The following is a 22144-nucleotide window of genomic DNA, read 5'->3' on the forward strand; positions in this document are numbered from 1 at the left end:
GCAATCTTGCGGCGCTGCAGTTGTTCATATAAGGGTAATATGGCCGCGATGATTCTCGAAAAGGTCATGTTGGACATCCTTGGGTTAAATGACGCAAGAAGAGCAGACGGAACCTCTGCAGGAGCGGTGGTCCGTACGTTCCAGTAGTGCTTCCGCACGCCAAAGGCTTTATCAATAATATCAAACACCTCCAAAAAGTTACTCTGAACCTCTGGTAACTGAACGATGCAGAATCGTGAGAGGGGAGTGGCTAAATCGGCCAACTCCTCCTGCAGGGTCTTGACGTCCAAAAGAAGCGCCTTTTGAAGAAGAGATGTCATTTTTTTAGAGGATCCCACACGCACATCGTCACCTTCATCGAGCAATATGTCATCTGTTGCCCCACGGCGGCGCTGAAGAAGAAGTTTTTCCGTGATATCCGTAAAGTAAGGCACGCCCTTCACAAAGAAAAGATCCGTTGGTGGGTTGGGCGGCTCAACAAATATGATAACCTTCGTGTTGGAAGGTGTGAGTGTCTCAAGGTGTCGCAGCGCTGCATCAAGCTCGAATGCGGTGGGCACAGTGAGTTGCAGCAACGGCAGACCAGGGACTTGACACAAATCAGCCCCCTTTTTTCGCGTGCATGCCTTTTTCAGTGTGCAACGGATGGCGTTTCCCACCAGGCACTCGTGTTGTTCAACTTCGTGGCTGTCACTCTTTTCCAGCAGACGATCGGCAAGGAGCCGAATAGGGTCCTTCGGCCGCTTCTGAAGAATCTCGTCCAGAGAACGCGTCACCACCTCCTTAAATGCCCCCTCCAGGTCTGGCTGGGCGTTGCGCACATCCACGCTATCGCCACTTGCCGTCTCGTCAGACTGCCGTGGACACTCCTGCTGTTGAGTCACAACCGTCATTTCCTTCTATCCCTCGTCCCTCTCTGCGATTACGTGTGGTGCCTTAAAGATGCTGGGGGTTAAACAGCACTCACCCACAGAGACAGCTACTGGACAAGGCGCAAATGCCGTCGTTTACCTTCCCCCCAAAAAAGTTTTTTTTTTTTAAGCGCTTCAACCAGCCAAAGCAGCAAGGAAGAGACAAGTGTTTGTGTGTGTGAAGAAGCAGAAGAATAAAAGGGGTTTCTCAAGAGAGCAGAAGTAGAGGCAGGAGAAAAATAAAAACAACAACAAGATGAAAGCTGAACAGCAGTCGCCCCAGTTTGTTCTTCTGGAAACATAATCGGTGGCGCACCCAATGGGTCCTCTCGTTTCCTACGGATGATGAAACCTGCTGGGACCAAGAAGAAGACCCCTGGAAGATCCACAAATAAATAAATAAATAAATAAATATATCTATATATATATATAAAAGAAAAAGCAAGCAGATTTCGTTATGCTCCTCAGGAAAACAGCGCGTTAACGCAGCGACACAATTTCATCCTTTCCTCAAACGCCGAAAGAAGGCTGTTATGGGGCGACTGCACACGTGTACTACGCAGTTCCACCACCATACTTTCATTCACATGCATCTCACTAAGAGCATCCTTGCGACCCAACGAGGCGACGTCGTACGCGATGACTTCATCCATGCGATGATAAATCACCAACTTCTTGTTCTTTGCTGCTGCCTTAAAATCCGCAACCACGTCAAGATCCCCAATCGTGTTTCGAATCAAAAGCCTTGTCAGAGCTGGGCAAAGGGGTGAAAACTTAACGGCCGCATCGGAGAGACGTGAAAAGGTTCGATCCAAGACAAGAGGGCACTCCATACATTCACGCCGCGCCACGGCTGCCGCAATACCTCCCCCAATGCTATGTCCCCAAAGCAAAAGCTTCTTGTGGGGAATCAAATACCGTGCAGAGATGTGCTGGACAACAGTGACTGCGTCGTCAATAAGGTCCCGTACCTCTGCTACATATCCGCTGCTGCGCCCAACCCCCCGAGGATTGTAGAAAACCCAGTTTGCCACAACTATCTGCGTGAGGCTGGACATATCCCCCGCACTGTCTTCCATCATCTCTGCATTTCCGCCAAAGTAAATTATCCAACGATCTACATCCTCTTCTCTCTTAACCAATAAAACGTCCAAGTTAACGCCATGCTTTGACGGGACGGTGAGTGACTCCACATATTTTCCATCCGTTTGATGCATAAATTTTGTCAAACGGCTTTCACGCAAATCCTGCGGCTCAATGCTGCTAAGAACAGTTGCTGGGAATATCAGAAACATCAGAACCCCTCCAAGCGTGGACCATCCCTGAAGAAGTGCCACCCCAATCATGCCAGAATTCGGTACACGAGGCAGCTGGGAGGTACAGAGCAACGCCATCGTTGATCCCGCCAACGGATAAAGAAGGCTACGATTTAAAATGGCATTTGAGCTGCCAAATTTCCAGTAACATATGGATGCAAGAACGAAATGTAACGTAAAAATCAGCACGTAAGTGTAGCTCATTCCCTTCCGCAAGCACAGACATGTAAATCCCCATGAAATTGCGGGAGCGTAGCAAGCCACAGCGGCTGGAAGAGTCCGCGTTGCAAATAAGTGAAGAGCGGCGGACACTGCAATGACCGCCCCTGAGGAGACAATACTACCACCAAAACTGTGTTGTCCCGTTCGCATCTTTTTTTCGCCCTTTTTTTCCCTCTCACACAACCAACTGCTATTCGTTTGTTTCCCTCTCTTTCTATCAATCAATTCCCCCTTTTTACTTCGTTCTTTCTCCTTCCTACCACCGCCACCTCACGGAAAGAAGCAGGATGGGGGAAAGGCCTTCGACCCTCAACACCATGCACACAGAGAGTTGGGGGGGGGGGGGGGGTGAAAGAAGAGTCAACGGAGTGTCGTGAGGCGTAAAGGCACCAAAAGCACACACGCACAAACACAAACAGGGACCGAAAAACAAACAAACAAACAAAAACAGATATATGGAAGAGTCCCCTCCCCCAAAGCAAAGAAAAACAACAACAACATCAAAAAGAAACGTTCCTCGCTTGCTCCTTCTGCACTCACAATTATATATACATTTCTCCTCCCTCCCCTCCCCTGTTCAGAGCTTCATGTGTTTCTCGCGATTCATCTAAATACGTTACCGAATATAATATTAAATGTAATCATATGAAAAAATAGAGACGAAAAAAAAAAAAAGAAGAAAACGTGAACAAAATTTGCGTCTGGATGAGGCCTTGTCATTTCTTCCCACAAGAGACAAGACTACAACGAGGGGCGATCAAAATTTGGTTCAATGCGCCCTCCTCAACGGCTCCCAATTCAGATGAGATCCGCCCAACGCTCGTGCACAAATGGATTCATACATCAGTCTAAGAAAAAGCGTGCTTGTTGTGGACGCAAAAAACAGCATTCTTCATTTATGTCCCCCCGCATCTGCCAGGCCTCCTCCCCCCTCGTGGAGGAAAGTAACAGGGGATGGGTGGGATAACAGAAGAAACAACAAAAAAGCCGCGCTCGCTGAAATCCACATTGCGATATCACGGAATATAGCAATCGGGTCGTGCACAAAAAAACAGGGTGTTCAAACAAGACGCTCCTTCTTATTTATTTTCACCTATGCGCATATTATATATCCACAGTTTTCTGGGAAGAGTGAAAAAAGCCGTTCGTCTCCGCAAGAAGAGGCAACAAAGCCTTAGTGATAAGTGCAAGCCGAGTACAACAGAGTGCGCAACAAACATGAATCGCCAGTGACAGAGGAGGGGGTTGGATTGGGGTGGGGTGGGTGCATTCTCGTAAAATAATAATAATAATAATAATAATAAGGGATTAAATGACTTTTTCGGGCACATCCATCGTACACACACACAAATTTGCATTTGATCCCGGGCGAGAATTCCACAAAGGACAAAAACACAAACAAAGTAAAATCAAAACAATCAAACCCAAACATAAAACATAAAACAAGAGCAAAAGAAGTGATATTAATAATTTATTCAACTTCACTTGTTTCATTTGCTGAATTACACTCTTATCAGTGTTTGGAATGCGGGAATTGCCATTCTCCTTTTGTTGCTCCTCTCCTTCTGCTTCTCTCCTTTTTGCCATAAAAGCTACTCGCGATGCTCAGTGGTGGGAGTGGCTTCTTCGCCCGAATCATGGAGGACAGATTCCTCCACGACAATTTCTTTGGCAAAATGTATCACCATGTTGAAGCCAAATGAAATAACGGCCGCAACAACAAATACGGTTGCTGCTATGAGAAACACAAACATGTGATTAAACGGTGGAGAGTGACCTCCGGATATGGACCACGCAAATATTGGCGTAGCCACAATTGGAATAACACACCGCATCGCTGCGCCACATGATTGGCTAATGCCATACATAGTCCCCAGACAAGCAGGGGGAGCAACACGGGCGGTAAAAAGCGTGATCAGGCCATACGCCCAGGCAGCAAACCACTGCCGCAAAAAGCCACATATAAATATCATGATGAATTGTCCAACAGGTGGAATATAGGCGGCAAAGGGAACCAAACCCACACCAAAAGCCATGGCGTACATTGATATTTGCCAAAGAACCATTTTATCTTCGGCTACACGACAAGCAATGTGAAAAAGAAGGTTTGCCCCAACACATGGCAAACTGTTTGACAAGAGAAACAAACCCACAATACCAGAGCTGTACTCAAGTCCGCCAACGGAATTGTTGGCAATGGCCCATAATGGGAATGTTTCCCCGTATGCCATATCAGCGGCGGAAAGGAGCATGTAAAGAACCAAAACATTTCTTGTAATGGGGAGTAGAAAAGCCTCCTTGTATCCAAATGGCTCCACACCCTCGGGATCCCTCACAGCATCATGATCTTCTTCTTCTTGCATTTTTCCCCCGTCCTCCTCGAAATCCATTTCCAACTCCTCCATATCATCCATAATGGACAGTTTATAACCTCTTTCTCCGAGTTCTGTTCGCTCCAAACCCAGACGCATATCCCCATGAAATGATCTTTTCATTACCATCGGCTCTTCGGTCTTCTTCGTGCTCTTATTGTCCTCCTGGAAGTCGTTGAGATCCGCCATCTTCTCAAAAACAACATCCGTGGTGTCACTCGAAGTTAATTCGGGTTCCTTTGCTTCCCGAAAGCACGGAATCAAAACAGCTAACCACCGTGGCAGTGGTTGGGCTTTCGGGTTGGATTCCTTCAGAAACACAATGCACACAAACACGCCCAGGTTAATGTAAAGACAAAGCACAACTGCTGGAAGTAAGCCCGGAAAGCGAGAAAAGATGCCTTCTTTGCTAAATCCGGCCCATTGCATCATATTACTGTTTGCTGGGTCGTAGAGGACGCCACCCACCGCGGGGCCAATGAGAGTTCCAAAGCCGTACGTCAGGCTGACCAAAGTAAATCCCTTCGCCTGATTTGTTTCGTCCAAAATATCAGCAAGCACTGTCTTAGCCACAAGAACGTTGCCATTAAAAAGACCATGCAAGAAGCGGAACAGAATACACATCCATACTGTTTTCCCAAGACCAAACCCAAGCATCATAAAGCCACTGCTCAGAAGACCAACAAGAAGAGGTGTGCGACGACCGTACTTGTCACTCAGGTACCCCCAATACTTCCCGCTCACAACCTGCCCAAACATAAATACACCAATCATTAGCCCAGAGAGGTAACCCGATTCTTCGGCTGGTCGGTTCCTAAGATGGGCGATGAGTAGCCCCACATATGGGAGGAGCATGGTGGAGCTAAAACTTTCGTTGAGTAACACCACTGCGAGGGCAAACATCTGCTTTAAAGGGAGAGGAGTCTCTACGTGTTTTGCCGCAGGGAACATCCTCAAAATATATTTACGAAGATATGCAAAGTTTTACAATTAGGTTTGCTGCGTTTTGCAGCATAAAAATAACTCGACAGTTCACACACCACAACACTTCCACTTTCTTTTCGTTACGACTGTTTTTCTGTGTCCAGAAGACACACGCAATAAACTCCTCTCGATACCCTTTTTGATAAGAAATAAGCAGAGGCAGCTCCCCCTTCGCTCTCACTTTTTCTCACTGTCTCTCTCTCTCTCTCTCTGTGTGTGTGTGTGCGACTGGCACTTTATCCCTTCAATAAGAAAAAAAAAAACAAACAAAAAACACAAAAACAAGAAAACATATTTGCGTCCGGATGGGGCCTTGTCATTTCTTCCCACAAGAGACAAGACTACAACGAGGGGCGAACAAAATCTGGTCCAATGCGCCCTCCCCAACAGTTCCCGGGCACTTTTGGACAGGAATTATCCAACACGCATACACACTCTCATTAGGCCACTTAGTTTACAAATCAGCTGCTACGATAATCGGGCTTTCCCCCCTCCTGGAGGGCAGTGGGACTCGTTTTATTGATAGAGGTAGAAAAATGGAATAAGTCAAAAAAAAAATTTTTTTTTTTATATTTATATTTGTATAGAAAATAAAAAACAAAACAAAGGAATAATAATAATAATAACAATATATCAGATTATCGCTTTCTTAGGGATCCAGCACGTACAATTCATAACCCACTGAAAAATCACCAATAAACAACTAACCACACACACACACACACACACACACACAATAAAATAATATCCACCTTAAGTAATTGTTTAACGGGCTCTTTATCGTCCTCCAACTTCCCCACAAACTCCTTAGTAAAAGAAAAAGAAGAGAGAGAGAGAAATAATAATAATAAATACATCACAAGAATTGCACTTCCATGAAATGCCGCTCGTATGACAACAGAACTAAAAACCGCGTTCACCTCCAACTCTATTACGCAGCTAACCACTCAATACAACTGGTGCAAGGTACGTCGAAAGAACATAGCTCACCAGAAGTGGCAATGTGGTCAGCCAAAAAACAAAATGGTGATTAAAAGGAAAAGATTGAGCGCCTTGAAGAGACCATGCAAATAATGGAGGAAGCACCAGCATAGTCAGCAAACGCGATAAGGAGCCAAGGGACTGGGCAATTCCATTCATTGATCCCAAATGCTCCTCTGGCGAGGATCGAGCGATAAAGATATATACTAAAGCAAAATTCCATGACAGTGCAACCTCTCTGATGGCGTTCAAAACGGCAACACATGTAAATACCCATTGCCGGGGGAAAAAAATAGCACACGGTGTAGCCACGGAGACCAATGCCCACAGTATGACGCTGGTATCCCAAATAACTCGGTGGTTTTGCACGCATCGCAATAAAGAAGTAAAATTGATATTTGCAAGGACACACACGACCGAGGTCGCACCCATTAACCAACCCACATCGGCTGAACAAAGGCCAAGACCACCCTTTTCAACTGAGGCGATCGACCAAAGTGGGATAACTTCCAAAAGGGCAAACTCTGTCGAGGCAATGCACATGTACATGATCAACACTTTTTGCGTGTTTGATGACTTTAGAGCTTCGCGGTAGCCAAAACTAGACTGTGACTTATTTTCACAATTGCTCTTACCCTCTAATGTCAACCCCAATTTTCTTTGGCGCATCCTTGTCACCTTGGACGCACCCTCCACAGGAATAGCTCGATACGATGAACCCTCCTCTACAAACAATGCCTCGCCACAACCCCGATTCCCCTGTTGGACATCTTCCCTACCGGAGGGCCCATCCGTTTCCTCAGAAATGCCAGGATATGCAGAGATCTCCATCTCTTGCGTGCTTTTTTCTTCAATGCTTTCCTCCACAACCACTGCGCTGGTATTGCGACGACTAAAACAGAGAGATAGCAATGGATCCACTGTATTCTTGCTCGTTTCAGGAAGAAATAGACATGTGCTCATTAACGCCAAGAGTGAAAAGGCAGCAGTCACCAACATGGAAAGTACCGCAGGATGAACAACAAAGAAGTTTAATGCCGGATCTTCTGTCAAGAGAAAATGACTCAACTTTGGATTCTTCACTGGGTCATACAAAAGCCCGCCCAATGTAGGCCCCACGATAGAGCCCACTCCCCAGAAGAGAGTGATGGCAGAAAACCCCAGACTTTCGGTCGTCCGATCCGTTATATCCGCAATGACCGTCTTGGCAACAAGGACATTGCCATTGGCACACCCGTGAAGGAAGCGCATCAAGATGCAGAATTCAATGCTTGGACTAACTCCAAAAAAAATGGCAATAACGGCGTTGAAGAAAAGACCCAATTGGATCATGGGCTTACGCCCAAACCGATCGCTCATTCTTCCCCAGGTCTTGCCCGTGATGATTTGCCCTAGTTGAAACACTGACACAAGAATTCCAGAGAGGAAGCCGGCTTCATCGGGGGTGACGTTCCGCAGGCGGGCAACAAATAATCCGACAAAAGGCAAAATTAGCGTCGAAGAAATCGATTCACTCACCAGCACCATTGATAATGCCGCCAACCTAAAGTAAAACGAATGATTTTCATGCGTCATCATTTTCTATTATTTTTCGTACCTATGATTGCTACTGCCAACTATGTTTTGTGTGCTTCCCGTAGCAGGAGCAAAAAATCTTTTTCCTCTATTATTTCTCTCCCTGCCTGACGGGCACTTCTCACCCCTAACGACCCGCCCCACGCGTCGTTGGCCCTACAACTTTGCTTCGCACAACAGGAAGAGAGAGGGACGGTTCGGGCGCGTACGTGTGTCGAGAACAAAGCAGAACAAATGGGGGATAAGCTACCCCACTATGCCCGCAGCCGCAACGGGAGGGAGTGAGGTATCCAGCACGACGTCACGAAACAACAAACACAAAAATGGGTCAATGGGGGCACACACACACACACTGAAAAGAAAACAAATTGCTTGAAAATAATGAATCACTCCCCTTTTATTTTCAGCTCCGGATTCTCGTTGCCATCCTCGGCACTCCTCCGCCCCTCCAGATAATTCATCTCGCAGGCAAGCCTTCCCAAAGATGAAGAGCCGGCGATGGGAGGAGATCGCCACGTTTTGCCACTCGCGTCGGCAACAAAGAGGTGAAGCGGCCATGAAATGTCTCTCGGCATCACCGCCGCAAGTGTACCATTCCCCGGCTGCACGCATGGCTCCATCATGATGCCGCGAGAGGTTTCCACGGTCGCGATGTGACACAGTGTGGCTCTTACCAATGAAGAGGACGAAGTCGATGGAGAATTCAAACTTTCCATTTCCCCAGGACTATCCATTTGAGCTATTGCAGCATGGATGCGACGCTCCATATTTGCACGATTTCGCTTCTCTATGGAGAAAGTAATTTCTGGGTCCATGCTTGGGTTTACAATGGCAAAACGTTCCTCTTGCGTCGTCCTAGACTTCCACTCGCGGAGGTGCATGAAGGGTTCTTCAAGGCGAATTTGTGTTTCCATGGAACTGTAACAGGCAGCATATACCCTAAATGACCACGTTAATTCACATGGCAAGGGCAACGACGAGAATGACTGAGGGGAATCGAGGTGCAGATCCGCGTTAAAGACACTGTAATTTGCCACATTTCCCTCATGACTTATACTCTGCAGCAACAAAAGTGCCGTCTTACGGGATGAACGTTGCCGAGCTTCACACAAGGTTATCGTTACAAAAGAAGTCATGAAACCAAATACTTCAACAGCAATAAAAGTTGGAAATAACGACACCTTCGCTTCTTTTGTGTCCCCGCAGCGTCGAAGGGAAAACGTCAGAGACAACTTCCCCGTAATGCCCCTTCCGACGCGCACAACAGAAGGCAAAAGATGAATGTAGCGCAACCGATTCACATTTCTACATGGTGGTCGCTTTTGTTGCTGTCGTTTAAATAGCAATTGAATAGACTGCGACAGTTCCGCAAGAGTTCGACGTGTTCTAAGTGAGAAAAAGGAAGAGGAAAAAGCATCCCTTTGTGTGTATTGTTCTTGGGAAAGACTCTCTTCTTTCTTCAAATCATTTCTTCCCACGGGGCTGGCGCTAAAGTTCTCCCACACTGGCTGCAGCATGGCGCGCGTCCAACAACAGCGGTGATGCTTTGCAGGGTAGTCAATGCACACCTGGGCGTCCTCCACCTGCAGCAGGAAGGGAAATCCAGTGCCTGCTGAGAGGTGCTGGGTGGCACACCAAACAACCCCAACGCCGTCTGACGGGGCTCCGCCAACACTCATGTCCCCGCATGGAAAAGCTACAAAAAAAATTCACAGGCAGAAGAAGGAATAAATAAATAAATAAATAAATATGGAGACAATAGACATAAGCGTGTAAAACATATATTTACTTATTTATTAGACATCACGGCACGGGAATCAAAGTATCATCCGTTGAAGGATAAAACTTTTATTTTTTTATTTTTTAAAAATTCATCTCCCCTTCCATTCCTCCGTGATGACCGTATGCATTTGGGCATCATTCTGCAGCACGACCCCTCTTCTCAAATAGAGACAACATTAGACATCGCCAAATTGTTGTGCAGCGTGCCTCACAATTATGCGTGCTGCTCGTCGAACTTCCTCAACGCTTGTTCCTCGCCCTGTCGAAAGGCGGAGCGTTCCAATGGCACGTGGCAGATCCACACCGACACTTTTCAGAGGGGTAGAGACCTCAACTTCTTGAGCTGAAGAATGGCATGCGGATCCGGCCGACATACAGACTTGGTTACCTACCGAATAAATTAGTCTCTGAGCCGATATGTATCGGGGATGCCCAGCACGATCCTCCTTGTACAGGGCGATATTAAGTGTATTCGGTAGACTATACCGGATATCACTGTTCGCCACGTATCTCATTCCAACTTTCACCAACTCCTCTTCAATGACACGTAGTAACTCATCGCGTGTTGCTTGCATTCTGTTTGCATTTTCAGATAAATTGTTGCATGCAATGTGAAGTGCCACTGCCATCCCAGTGACCTGCATCACATTTTCTGTGCCTGGCCGAATACCACGTTCATGACCCGCACCAAAAAGAATATTCTGCAAAGGAACTCCTTCCCTTACATACAGAGCACCCACTCCCTTGGGGCCATAAAACTTGTGGGAACAAATGGACAAAAAATCCACCCGCAGTGAACTTACGTCTACCGGCACCTTTCCGATGGACTGTGCTGCATCTGTGTGAAAAAGAACTTCCGCACCACACAACTCTTTTACCAGCTGCACGAGCTCACGGATGGGATTGACTGAACCAATTTCGTTGTTTGCATGCATCACGGAAACGAGTGCTACACTTCTAGGACCCCCCGGTAACTGAAGAAGTAGTTGACGCCACTGATCGGGATTGACACACCCGGTAGTCACATCCACAGGGAACCGATGTGTCACCAGTCCACTTTCCTCTTTTTGAAGCGGATTTGAAAGTTGCAAGAATTTTACCACCTCCTCCACAGCAGGGTGCTCCACGGTAGTTGCAATGACACGAAAGCGGGTTGGGTCTCGTTCGTGGACAGCCGACGTCCCGCCAATAATGGCAAGATTGTTTGCTTCTGTTCCCCCTGACGTAAAAACAATGGACTCAGGCGTCTCGGCATGTATGGCATCCGAGATCTTTCGCCGTGCCTCCTCCAGGGCAAACTTTGCCGCCAAACCATACGGGTGGGATGAACTCGGGTTACCCCACGAACTACGCACGCTTACCATCGCTTCCCACGCCTCGTCACACAACGGTGTGGTGGCATTGTAGTCGAGATATATGGGCAAGGGGTCGGTTGATGGCAGTGGCCGCGGCTTCCCCTGCCGGAGCGGAAGTCCTTCAACATTACACATGACTTCCAAAGTACACTACTTCTTATCGAATTACTCACGTATATGTCTGCGTACACGCCCGTCGGAGTCTACCGAGAAGAAAAAAGCCCTCCTTTCAAAAAAAAAAAAAAATCACGACAAAGCAAAAAGAAAGGAAGAAAAAATTGCAAATGAGAGGAGATGAACATGCCCGCATTTTGCGTCAGTAATGCAACACGCAGCAAAGCTTCACATCCCTCTTCGCAACCTTTTTCCATCGCATATATTTTTTTTCTCCCTTCTTAGTTGCTGCTGCAAAGCGGCATGGAAGGGAGTGAGTGCAATCATTCCTACAACCTCACATCTTTTTTTTTTTTTATTTGCTGCTCCCGTCCTTTTTTACCTCTTTTCTCCCCCTCTTCTCTTCGCCTTCCTGTTTTTTTCCCAGGCTCTTTGTTGCAATTGCTGGACACAAACCTACCACACACACACACACACAAATAGACACACTCACGGGAACAATTTCTGGAGTTCATTCCGCACGGCGCTAAGGTCTATATCGGGGCACTCATCAGCAACCTCCTCCATCATCAGCGGCACCTCCTTCTCAACAACACCGGCGGAGAAGGCACCTGTTTCCAAAAAATCCAACGTTCCTTGCACAGCACCAAGTGCATTGGATCCCGAGGGGAGGCATGGGACAAGACCTCGCAAAGCCTCCATGAGGGGTTTGTACCGCGTTACCTGCTCATTTTCTCGCTGGTGAATGCGGCGCAGGCGCTCGGCGTTGTCGGCATCATTCTCCCTCTGACGTTTGGTCCGCATTATCTCCAAAGTCGTCTCATATGTGTCATCATCCCCATCTTCCTGCTCCTCATATCCTTTCCATATACCATCGCTCGCGTCGTTAGCGACAGCCATATCTACTCCACCCTCGAGGTTTGTATTACGGTTAAAACGACCTCGACTAAGTGGTTGCGGGCGAACCGTAGAACGTAGAACAGCTTCCCTTTGCTGTTCTTGTTGTTGTTCCAGAAGTTCCTCTGCGCTAATCGTCTTCAGTTTCTGGAGAAGTTCGTCTTCCATTTCCATCTGCTCCGTCAACGTCATGGGTCGTCCCTCTTTCTTGCGTTGTTCAATCATCTTCTGCCGGCGGTCATATTCTTTCATAACATATTCTTCAATGGGGGTGCGTGCCTTGGTCATCTTCTTCCAATTAATATTAGGTAGAGTCGGTGTACTGTACGCAAGGTTGTGCTGTTTGGAAACAGATCGAAATCGCGCGCTCTCAGCAATTACGGCTTCTTCAACCGATGCCGCAGTGGCGCCTTCCACCACGAGGTGCTTGGCGGGGTTAACTGCCGATACCATTGCGGGAACCCCAACCGCGCCCTTTTGCACGACAACCGGGCGTGCGAGCATTGTGACGGTGTTTTCCTTGGAAGTTTGCAGGGTGAACAAATCACTACCCACATGCAGGGTTACACTACCGTCACTCCAACGGACGATGCGGGCATTGCTCATAAAGGTGTTCGTTCCCTTATGATATGCCCATCGGACCACATTCTGTGTTGTAAACAGCATGCGTTCGGTGCTGTTGAGCGGCATGCATTGTGAAGGGATAAACGGTTGCGGTTCCATGTGGAGTGTTTGACGGTTTGGAGCAATTTTTGGCATGTCTGTTAGCCACAATTCGTCGCGTGGGCCGAGATCCGGTGCGTCTGGAAGAGATGACTGTAAACACCCAAATGGTTCAACACGTTGATCCTCCAGAGCAGCTGCACCTGCCTCACCAAAACATTTCTCCGCTGCGGCAAAACGAGCTGCAGCCTTGTTATCAGCCATTTCCTTGGCTAGTTTTACATGCTTTTCATCTTCAAAATCAACGTCTTCCTCACGAACATAGTCACCAAAAAAGCGCAAGAGCATCCTGCGCGTGTCAACCAACGCGGGGTCTACCGGTCGATGATCCCCCACTTCAAACAAGTCACCAAACAGGTCCTCAATCGCCAGGTGCTCATCATTTTCATCCAGCGCGGGGAACTGGTACCCATCCCCTTCTTCAGTCGGAGATTGAACCTTGTCTGCATGCGCTGCCGACGATGGTGGTGGAATGGGCGAAAAGCGTGGGACGGCAGGAGAGTTGGCCGCCGCTAATGGCGACAGTGGTGGCTCGTCCAGCTGCGGCGGGGCAGTAAGTTGGTCGATGTCCAGCGGTAGATCCATCCCCGGTATCACGGTCTGAGGAGGGCAAACACACACACACACAAAAAAAAAAAAAAAAGAGAAAGAAGAAGGGAAATGCAAACAAATTCAAAAAAAGAAATATCATCCCTCTTTTTTTTTTTTTTCAAGGAGAAAGATCGATAAAGAGAGCATAAAGAATACAATGGAAGAAGCTGGTTTTCACTCATTCATGTGTGCTTTCAACAGAGCCCCACCACAGTTAATTATGAAGATCTTCGTTGCGTATCTGAGCCCTCTGCTTCACTCGTCGCTTCTTCGTATTCCACTTCTTCTCCAGCTGAGCCACGACAGCCTGGCCACGTTCCTTCTGCTTATCCTTTCGCCTCATCTGCTTGCGACTACCCTGCTTCTTTGATTTCCGTTGCGGGGCCTCCAGAACAAGATTTCCCACCAACCGCACAAGCCGCTTCTTCATTTCGGCATCCTCCTCGCCATAATTGAGGCGGTGCATCTCAAGGTCGGTCTCAAGCTCCAGCCGCTCCTTCTTTAGCCTCTCACTCTCCTCAATATCCCTTTGTGCCCGCTCCACCTTTCGCTTCAGCACGGTTTTGCGATGGGCCCGCTTCTTGGCCATCTGCTTGAGTTTGCGCACCAATTTCGTCATGATTCTCACCGCGGCGGCGGCGGCCCCACGTCTCACCCACTCCCTCTTGAGGAGGAACGGAAAAATACATGGTTCATTCGCACACACACACAAAAAAAAAAAATAAAGAGGGGAAAAAAAAATCAGATATGAAGATGGTGGGTAAAATGCAAGCGTGGAACAAACACTTTTCATATGAAGACACAAAAAACAGTAGAAAATGCAAAAAACAACAAAAACAAAAACAAAAAAAAACCGAGGAGCAGCGGAGACACCCACACCAAGAAAACGTTGCCGTTCAACACAGGTGCCATGGCAGAGCAACAAAAAAAACACACATCGCACACTTTCCTGTTAAAGTTTTAACAGACATCATGAGGGACCTAATATATCGGCCCGCTTTCGCCTCAGCCAGGTGTTAAACAAATACGCCGAAGGATTGACTAGGGGTTGTTGTTGCCGCATTGTACCAGTAGCTGCGTCATCTCCAAGATTACTCGCATTCATGAATCCCGCTGACTGCGGCATATGCGGAAATCGCAGTAAATCCTCTGCGGACACAAAGTTCATCGGCTGCAAACTTCGGGCAAAAGCGTCTGCAGAGCTCTTGAATGCCGTCGCCTTAAAGTCCGGTGTCTCCAATTGAGTACGATGGGTGTGCATGAGATTTTCCTTCTGCAGCTGGAAAATGTAGGCAATGAACTGTCGTAGGTTCTGCGTATCGTCATCCGAAACCGTTAAGGACTGCGTAAAGTTAGAAAGAAAACTCGCTGCAAAGTCGGGAATCGCCATACACGTGGCCTTAAAAGTGCGTAGCAGATCATCGTGCAACCGAATAAATCTCTCATGCTTTAAGTTCTGGCAGGCCAACTCGTCTAATGCGTAGCATGCCTCGTTCCGCCTATCAACTTCTGTCCATCCATCCGCCGTGTTTGCCCCGGCAAGCTTGCGATACTTACGTATGAGACTTAGCACCACACGTTGTGAATCTACTGTGGCTGGTAGAACAACAGAGTCAAAGATAGGCTTGAGTGGCGCCGTGCTTCGTGCATTTCCCTGTGGGTTGTGAACGGAAGGCACTTGACCAAGCCCTTGCTGTCTCAAGGGAGTTGGCATGTAGCGGTATTCGTCTGACGATGACATACGGGCAATGTGCTCTGGCAAGCACCATGCGTAGTGTGAGACGCGAGACTTCTCTGAAAGAGGTGCCTGGGCGGCAAAAAATTCCCTTTTAATCGCTGCTATGGCTTCCATGCATCGATTTTTCTTAAGCGTTGAGTGGGCGTATTGGGGCAAAACAATAGCGTCGTCGTTCATTTTTTCATTCAATTCTTGATTTGACTTGTTGGCTGCTTTCACCGCGTCAAGGATGGCTCCTATTCTCTTCTGTCTTTTTTGCGCGCTGGCCACCCCGCTTCCCACAATGAGCGGGTGTGCTAATAACTGGCGAACCGTTGATCGTACCAGCGGATCCTTCCGAAGGCAGCAGGCGATGAAGTCACGTAGACGCTCCGAAGAGATTTTCATGGGCAGAACACTCTTGCGTGAGGACTCCAACGTTCGCTGAGCCGAGCACGATGAGGCACTGACATCCTTGATATATTCAGACAAGGCCGTTTTTCGAATGTTCGGCAGTGCCATTTCAAGCGCGGAGACGCCAAGCGACCACACATCCGATGGGAAGCTGTGGGACGTCACGTGCCCAGAGCGACAGTCCATCATACCGCTGTCAAGAACTTCGGGTGCGATCCAGCCAATGGTACCAATGACAGTGTAGCGTCCGGCTTGTTGGCTCACATCGGCACAGGTTCCAAAGTCACATAACTTCACAGAAGCGGTCTTACAATCCATAAGCATATTCAGTGGTTTAATGTCGCGATGAACCAAACGGCATTCCTCATGGATGTAAAGCAGTGCTTGAAGAACATCGTACAGTACAGCAGCAATATCCACCTCCGACATTACATTTGAAAGTTGTCCCTCCGCAGTCATCTTGAGCACCTTCGCAACAGACGCTCCCTCTACAAGCTCCTCCACTATACATAAGGAGGGCGCCGCGGAAAAGCTTGGGGACGCCTTCATTCCTTCATTCCCTTTAGAATTTGTTGATGCCGGTGACGGTGCCACAGGAGTCACACCAGAGTTTGTAAATGCGGTAAAATACGAGACAATGTTCGGGTGTTGAAGATTACTGAGGTACGACACTTCCTTCAGCACAACTGTAATGTCGTCTGCCACCTCTGTGAAGACTGTCTCCTTCACCGCGACGGCCTGTGCATGGCTGCGCCACATCTCCTCCTCGTCTCCGTACTCCTTCGGCAGCCTAAATGCCTTGAAGACTGTGCCATATGCACCCATACCAATGACGGAAAAGGGGCGTATGAGGTGACCCGTGCCGTCGTCCATCTTCGCAGGGTCGATCTCACCAGCCCAGAACTGCACAGCAAATAGACGCGGAGAAAAACCCCTCACTTCGCCAAGCAACAGGAAGCTAAAAACAAACAGATCAATTCCAATAAGAAAAACAAATCTCAATATTTTATTCCACACTCGCTTTTCTACCACCTAAAACGCAACAAAAAGAAAGAATAAAAAAAAAAATGATTGCATTTTAACGTTTAAACTAGCATTCAAAGTTCTTGCTTCGCATACACACATAAACACGTGTAATGAATGCCTTTTTGGCATGTTTGTGGGTTTGATTGGGAGAAAGACAATAAGGGGGAAAGGATAAGGACAATAAAATGAACTGTAATGCCTTATTCAAGCAACTGCTTCGAGCGAAAAAGAGCTTCTAGCCCCTCCGCAAAATCCGGGTTGGTGATCATGCACCCAGGTTTGTGGCGATAATTTAGATCCCTCGTCAAAGTTTTATGAAAAACATCACGAAACATCTCAATAAATATGCCTTGCACCAGCGCCGTGCTCACATTTCTGCAAGTAAGGAGCGCAACCCGATATCCAGTCATCGTTTCGGCGTAATGAAGCTTATAAAATGGCGTTTGCACTGCCCTCAGCCCAGATGTGCCTGTAGAGGAGAGTTGTAAGGACAGGTGCTGCAGTGTGTAAATGAACCCCGCGACAAGGCTTGCCTCTCCTTCCTGTACCGCACTCGTACGGTTCCATTGCATGTAGAAGATATTGTCTCCGTAGCGGTTAAAAATGTAGATAGAGTACAGCGTCATCCCTACCCCTTCTAATAAGGCAAGGGAAGAGGGCAATGAGTCCAAATGGCATTTGGATAAAATACGCCTTAACTTTTGACAATAAGCATTCACATGGGAAGGGGGCGCAGTGAAAAGTGGCTCTGTGCGTGCCTGACGGCAGCAGAAGAAACAACAACAACAAAAACAACAAAAATTAATCACCAGCAAAACAACTTCAACTTTTTTACGGGTGGTCGGTTTCAAAAACCACATCAGCCCCCTACCGGTCATAGTTCTCCGGCCTCACATAACCCGTACTTGTCTCTCTTTCCTCCCGAAGGGCATCACGATCAAGTGGCATGCGATACTCATCAATGATGTTTGGCACGGAAGGCGGCAACCCCGCTGCCCCCTTCTGGTGCCGCCAACGCAGCCGCACCCAAGGCATTATTTGCCGGCGCCTTTCATTTGCTGCCATTTCCCTCACACGTTGCGTTTCCGCCTCCATCCAGCGTTCATAGTCGCCCATTTTTCCCCGCTGCAGCCGCTTCCACTTCATCCACTCATTCTTAAATCGGGCCTTCTCCACCTGTTCCTCCTCGTCAAGGTTCAAGTCCGTTTCTCGCAATTCCAGCCGATCCGCGCCAATATCAACCCTTGCCTTCATTGTCTGCAGCTCCAGGGTGGCAGTGTTACTATCATGCGGCTCGCTTGTGGGAAGATAATCCCAGTTCCCATGCGGTCGAAGAGCATGAATAACAACTGAAAGGGCAACCAAAGAATCCGTCTGCGTTACTTCATCAAGCAACAATTGTGTTACAGGGCCGGTAATTCTTTTCGACCACCGTCGCAAAGAATTACGTTTATGATTCGGACCAGCAATGAGAAGCTGACCCTTCGTCCCCTCAGTTGTAAAGCAACGATGGCAGTACTCTGAAAGTGCCTCCCTTTCAAAGGTGCCCGCATGAGCAACTGAACTGCTTAACACTACATTTGGTGCCTTGCCAGTGTTCGTCTTTTCCGTGTCATCATCAATAGGTGTGAAGCAAACAGTAGACATGTTGTTTCGCTGTACAATGTGATTCAACATACCGTACACGTTATCACCATCTTCTTCCTTAAGAGTGTATATCGGCACCGCCTTCTGGAAATGGGCACCGCGAGCCGATCGCACCACACGATGATCATAAATATCAGCACAGTGATTGGTTGTGATAATCGCGTCGTAATGAAATCCAGCGGCAGCACGCAGTAAAGTTCCTAACAAACCCGGATCGTCAACATTGTCAAGCACGAGAATGCGATCAAATCGTTGCTTGTTTGCAATAAGATTTTCCTTCGCTGGAGGTGGAGGAATGTCAAAATCACCAATGTAGCCGTCGTTGCCAGGGGCGCAGACCTCCGCGACGTGTCGATCGACACGCACAATTTCTGTTTCTACACCCTTCTTTTTCGCCCATGAAGGAACCTCCTGTGAACCGCGAATAAGAAGATGCCGCGGCGTATGCCCTTCCTCAAAGAGCTCCCGTAGTACTTCTCGGCCCCCCAAAATCATCATTTGCTTCGACGACCGGTACTTGGGGTTCTGACGAAGCCTAACAAAGTGTTGAATCAATTCGTGCCGCTCATCATCAATGACTGTGCCCTCCCAAACAATGTTCTGTTGCAGCTGCATCAGAAGCGCACGCTGCGCTCGCTTTTGCAACACTTCAGCAGGAAGAGCCATTGGGGAGCGAGTCTTGGCGTGTACAGCGTCGGGAATGACGATGTTGCGTGCGGCAGGGTCTTTGGGCGCCAGTGGATGGCTATACGCCTGCCTTGACTGCCGCGCCGTTGCTCGGTGTTCGCCGAAGAAGGATTGCCAACGAGATTGAGTGCAATTTGTCGGTTTGGTTGCCATCATCGTCCACGGTGACGGAATGGCTCTCGTGCCACCACGGCCGTCGAACACGCGCCGCATACTGTTGGACTCAACCCCCACAAGTCTTCTCTTTTCGAGGCTTCCGCAGCCCACCACGTATTAATGACGTGGTCACATAAGGAGGCAAAAAAAAAAAAAAGAAGCAAAAACAACAACAACAACATCAGACACGGTGTGCATGGGTATGGAGTCTTAGAGGGCGGAATAAAGAGAAATAGAGAATGATTCCCCAGAGACAAGCAAACAAACGAAAAAAACAACAAAAAATACTTTCGTCCACGGCGGGTTTTTTTCTATCGGCGGCCCCACCCGGAGAAAAGTCTCAACCTGAAGCGATAAGAAGCAACTCCAGGAGGGGAGAATAGAAGAACAGCAAAAAAAAAAAAACGCCAGCGATGAGTCAAATTCATGACATCTCTCCGGTGAGCTTCTCACAATTAAAAAAGTCCACGCCTTCATATGCGATAAAGATTACATCAATCACTATGTCTATGAAAAGAGTATGGAACGACGACGCTGAAACATCCAACGAGGTCAGCAGTTTTTCTTTTTTTCTTCCGTGTTCTTTGTCTTCTTGTTTTGTGTGCGCCAAGTGCAGTTGGACCACTTTTTGACCCTCGTTCCCCTCCCCCACATCCTCCTTCTCGTTCTGACGCACACGCGTCAACACATACACACATATATATGCATCTTCCTCTTTCGAACCGTACCGTTAACCAAATGGCCCACGTAACTCCTTTGTGTACATGACAGGGTTTAACAACGAGGGCAGCGTCACTGTTGCATTTAGCGTCGATAGCGGCACTAAAAGAACCAGCGCCTGTGGTTCAGAGAGGACCTGCAAAGCCTTTAGTTGATCCCCAAGGTAGGAAAGAAAAAATGGAAACATCGCATCTGCGGCGGCAGGCTCAAGACACACCCCCATATGCTCTTCTGAGACTGATCGGAGCTCAATCCGCGCACAGCGAACAACAGGCTGCACGGAATCCTTGCCATCCCTGTCATTTGTTAAAACAACGGGCGGATGTGTGGCCGCATACACCACCGGCCCAACGACATGTACGTCGGGGTATGAGGAGCGCAAATTTTCGTCATCATCGTATTGCCCCTGAAAGGACGCCATGTACATGGTCCCTTTTGTGATAGTGCATGTAAAGGAGGCAGCAACTTCTTCACCAAGGCGTGTCACGACGCGCTGCGCAAGGCAGAGCGACGAAGCCAGAGCTGCCGTCACGGAAAAAAACGATGACTCAAATACACTGCCGCCGTGCCCTACGGAGATCAAAAGACCATGATGGTCTTCCAAGGAGTATCGATGTACCTCACGGATGACAGCTAGAACAGACTCCGTGCCTGCAGTGATAGGCTCATCAAATTCCTCACTGGGGAGCGCAAAGGAATGCAGAACATACACACCGGAGGTGCGTGTACCAGGAGGCCTTGGAATAAAAAAATGAAACAATGGGGATCGCAGTCCTCGTGAGGCAGTGTGCAGAACCATGGGGACAGTCGCCACAAGGGGAGTCTGTGGTGCCAAGAACTCCAGACGTTCATCAAAGGCAACACAGAAATCCAAATAACTACCGTATGGTGTGGCGTTAAACACACGAAAGACCAATTTGCCGTGATTGACACGTATCACACGGCGTCGCCTTCCATTTCCTTCTGAGTCCACACTGTTTTCGTTCAGCAATTTCCCCAATGAAAGGGTTACTGCGTGAAAGGGACAATCTTTCCCCAAGAATTCAGCCCCTGTTCCAACCTGAATCTCTACAAGAATACCCATTCCCGATGCTACAATCAGATATCGACCCTCGGGAAGACGCATGTGAAATGCAAACGCGGCCCCTGGCGGACAAAAATATGCTTCCAATTGACGTCGAATCGCTTCATCACTGTAGAAGAGGCGGTGATACTTTCGCCGAAGGAATTCGGGTGGAGAAAAATCCTGAAAGAAAACTCCCACATGTGTCAAATCCGTCACCTCCGTGCAGTCTGTACACATTGGACAGCGAATAATATTTGTTTTATGGTACGTGGCGCGGAAACAGATTTCACGCACGGCATCCACACGCAGCATATCACATCCACATGATCGACAAGAGACAACAAAAAGCATGGAAACCAAGCCATACTCCTTCGCTAGCAGTAGCTGCTCAATCACCACACTGACCTCAATTCCCAGTTGAAATGCCAGAGAAAGTGGGTTCCACAAAGAAATGTTGTCGTAGTAATCCCGCAGATCGTTCGCAGCCTTGATGATGGCGCCATTCAAAAGGGCACTCTCACCAGGCACGGTGAGGCCGGAGAGCATGGGCTTACGAAACTCATCGCTTGCCAATGGGAATTCGGACTTCATGGACGGTGCTAGATACTCATTGAAGGCCAACCAGAAAGACTTGTCGCGGCGGTCAAACGGGAGGGAAGACCAATTACTCACAGACCGCTTGGATGCTGCACCCAGCGACGTGGTGCTGGCCCTAAACATCGACCCTCCTTCTCACTCTCGCTTTTCCCTTCTCCTCCCACTCAATCCAGCCCAATGAGACCAGCAATAAATAACAAAGCAGAATGAAAAGGGTATTAAATTGCCGCTCACAGCTCACAAATAACACAACATATCAAATAAAAACAATAAAAACAACAACAGAATTGT

General features: G+C 48.0%; 12 protein-coding genes across 12 annotated transcripts, besides 21 other annotated features; all 12 read right to left on the minus strand.

The window, feature by feature from the left end:
- Tc00.1047053510659.4 (hypothetical protein, conserved) lies at window positions 1–893 on the minus strand (the record flags this gene model as incomplete). Its single annotated transcript, XM_813376.1, has 1 exon — window positions 1–893. A coding segment is annotated over one exon (893 nt), but the record flags the coding sequence as incomplete, so codon positions are not given.
- Window positions 1–11163: a sequence feature (heterozygous, non-Esmeraldo-like haplotype).
- Window positions 1301–1325: a microsatellite.
- Window positions 1376–2599, minus strand: Tc00.1047053510659.10 (hypothetical protein, conserved; the record flags this gene model as incomplete). Its single annotated transcript, XM_813348.1, has 1 exon — window positions 1376–2599. One exon carries the CDS (start codon window positions 2597–2599, stop codon window positions 1376–1378), a length of 1224 nt encoding a protein of 407 aa, XP_818441.1.
- Window positions 3728–3753: a microsatellite.
- Window positions 3832–3903: a sequence feature (A-rich).
- On the minus strand, window positions 4042–5772 carry Tc00.1047053510659.20 (hypothetical protein, conserved; the record flags this gene model as incomplete). The annotated part of the gene is made up of 1 exon (XM_813349.1): window positions 4042–5772. The coding sequence occupies one exon, from the start codon at window positions 5770–5772 to the stop codon at window positions 4042–4044; it is 1731 nt and encodes a 576-aa protein (XP_818442.1).
- Window positions 5980–6017: a microsatellite.
- Window positions 6052–6095: a sequence feature (A-rich).
- Window positions 6354–6439: a sequence feature (AT_rich).
- Window positions 6514–6541: a microsatellite.
- On the minus strand, window positions 6745–8364 carry Tc00.1047053510659.28 (hypothetical protein, conserved; the record flags this gene model as incomplete). Its single annotated transcript, XM_813375.1, has 1 exon — window positions 6745–8364. One exon carries the CDS (start codon window positions 8362–8364, stop codon window positions 6745–6747), a length of 1620 nt encoding a protein of 539 aa, XP_818468.1.
- Tc00.1047053510659.36 (hypothetical protein, conserved) lies at window positions 8748–10040 on the minus strand (the record flags this gene model as incomplete). Its single annotated transcript, XM_813366.1, has 1 exon — window positions 8748–10040. One exon carries the CDS (start codon window positions 10038–10040, stop codon window positions 8748–8750), a length of 1293 nt encoding a protein of 430 aa, XP_818459.1.
- Window positions 10088–10111: a microsatellite.
- Window positions 10208–10233: a sequence feature (AT_rich).
- Window positions 10320–11633, minus strand: Tc00.1047053510659.44 (cysteine desulfurase, putative; the record flags this gene model as incomplete). The annotated part of the gene is made up of 1 exon (XM_813367.1): window positions 10320–11633. One exon carries the CDS (start codon window positions 11631–11633, stop codon window positions 10320–10322), a length of 1314 nt encoding a protein of 437 aa, XP_818460.1.
- Window positions 11164–11367: a sequence feature (haploid, non-Esmeraldo-like haplotype).
- Window positions 11368–11695: a sequence feature (areas merged during assembly that could not be assigned to a particular haplotype. This can correspond to areas where the two haplotypes were merged or to regions with more than two copies in the genome that were merged during assembly.).
- Window positions 11696–14463: a sequence feature (haploid, Esmeraldo-like haplotype).
- Window positions 11730–11776: a sequence feature (A-rich).
- Window positions 11957–12035: a sequence feature (T-rich).
- Window positions 12061–12105: a microsatellite.
- Window positions 12102–13817, minus strand: Tc00.1047053510659.50 (hypothetical protein, conserved; the record flags this gene model as incomplete). Its single annotated transcript, XM_813350.1, has 1 exon — window positions 12102–13817. One exon carries the CDS (start codon window positions 13815–13817, stop codon window positions 12102–12104), a length of 1716 nt encoding a protein of 571 aa, XP_818443.1.
- Window positions 13860–13917: a sequence feature (A-rich).
- On the minus strand, window positions 14038–14442 carry Tc00.1047053510659.60 (hypothetical protein, conserved; the record flags this gene model as incomplete). The annotated part of the gene is made up of 1 exon (XM_813351.1): window positions 14038–14442. The coding sequence occupies one exon, from the start codon at window positions 14440–14442 to the stop codon at window positions 14038–14040; it is 405 nt and encodes a 134-aa protein (XP_818444.1).
- Window positions 14464–21860: a sequence feature (heterozygous, non-Esmeraldo-like haplotype).
- Window positions 14653–14676: a microsatellite.
- Window positions 14794–16827, minus strand: Tc00.1047053510659.70 (protein kinase-like protein, putative; the record flags this gene model as incomplete). Its single annotated transcript, XM_813352.1, has 1 exon — window positions 14794–16827. One exon carries the CDS (start codon window positions 16825–16827, stop codon window positions 14794–14796), a length of 2034 nt encoding a protein of 677 aa, XP_818445.1.
- Window positions 17181–17606, minus strand: Tc00.1047053510659.74 (hypothetical protein, conserved; the record flags this gene model as incomplete). The annotated part of the gene is made up of 1 exon (XM_813368.1): window positions 17181–17606. One exon carries the CDS (start codon window positions 17604–17606, stop codon window positions 17181–17183), a length of 426 nt encoding a protein of 141 aa, XP_818461.1.
- On the minus strand, window positions 17848–19527 carry Tc00.1047053510659.80 (hypothetical protein, conserved; the record flags this gene model as incomplete). The annotated part of the gene is made up of 1 exon (XM_813353.1): window positions 17848–19527. The coding sequence occupies one exon, from the start codon at window positions 19525–19527 to the stop codon at window positions 17848–17850; it is 1680 nt and encodes a 559-aa protein (XP_818446.1).
- Window positions 19615–19651: a sequence feature (A-rich).
- Tc00.1047053510659.90 (hypothetical protein, conserved) lies at window positions 20201–21976 on the minus strand (the record flags this gene model as incomplete). The annotated part of the gene is made up of 1 exon (XM_813354.1): window positions 20201–21976. The coding sequence occupies one exon, from the start codon at window positions 21974–21976 to the stop codon at window positions 20201–20203; it is 1776 nt and encodes a 591-aa protein (XP_818447.1).
- Window positions 21861–22144: part of a sequence feature (areas merged during assembly that could not be assigned to a particular haplotype. This can correspond to areas where the two haplotypes were merged or to regions with more than two copies in the genome that were merged during assembly.) that runs on past the window's edge.

This window comes from Trypanosoma cruzi, genomic scaffold, assembly GCF_000209065.1.
Source record: "Trypanosoma cruzi strain CL Brener 1047053516807 genomic scaffold, whole genome shotgun sequence".
NCBI classification, from domain to species: Eukaryota; Euglenozoa; class Kinetoplastea; order Trypanosomatida; family Trypanosomatidae; genus Trypanosoma; species Trypanosoma cruzi.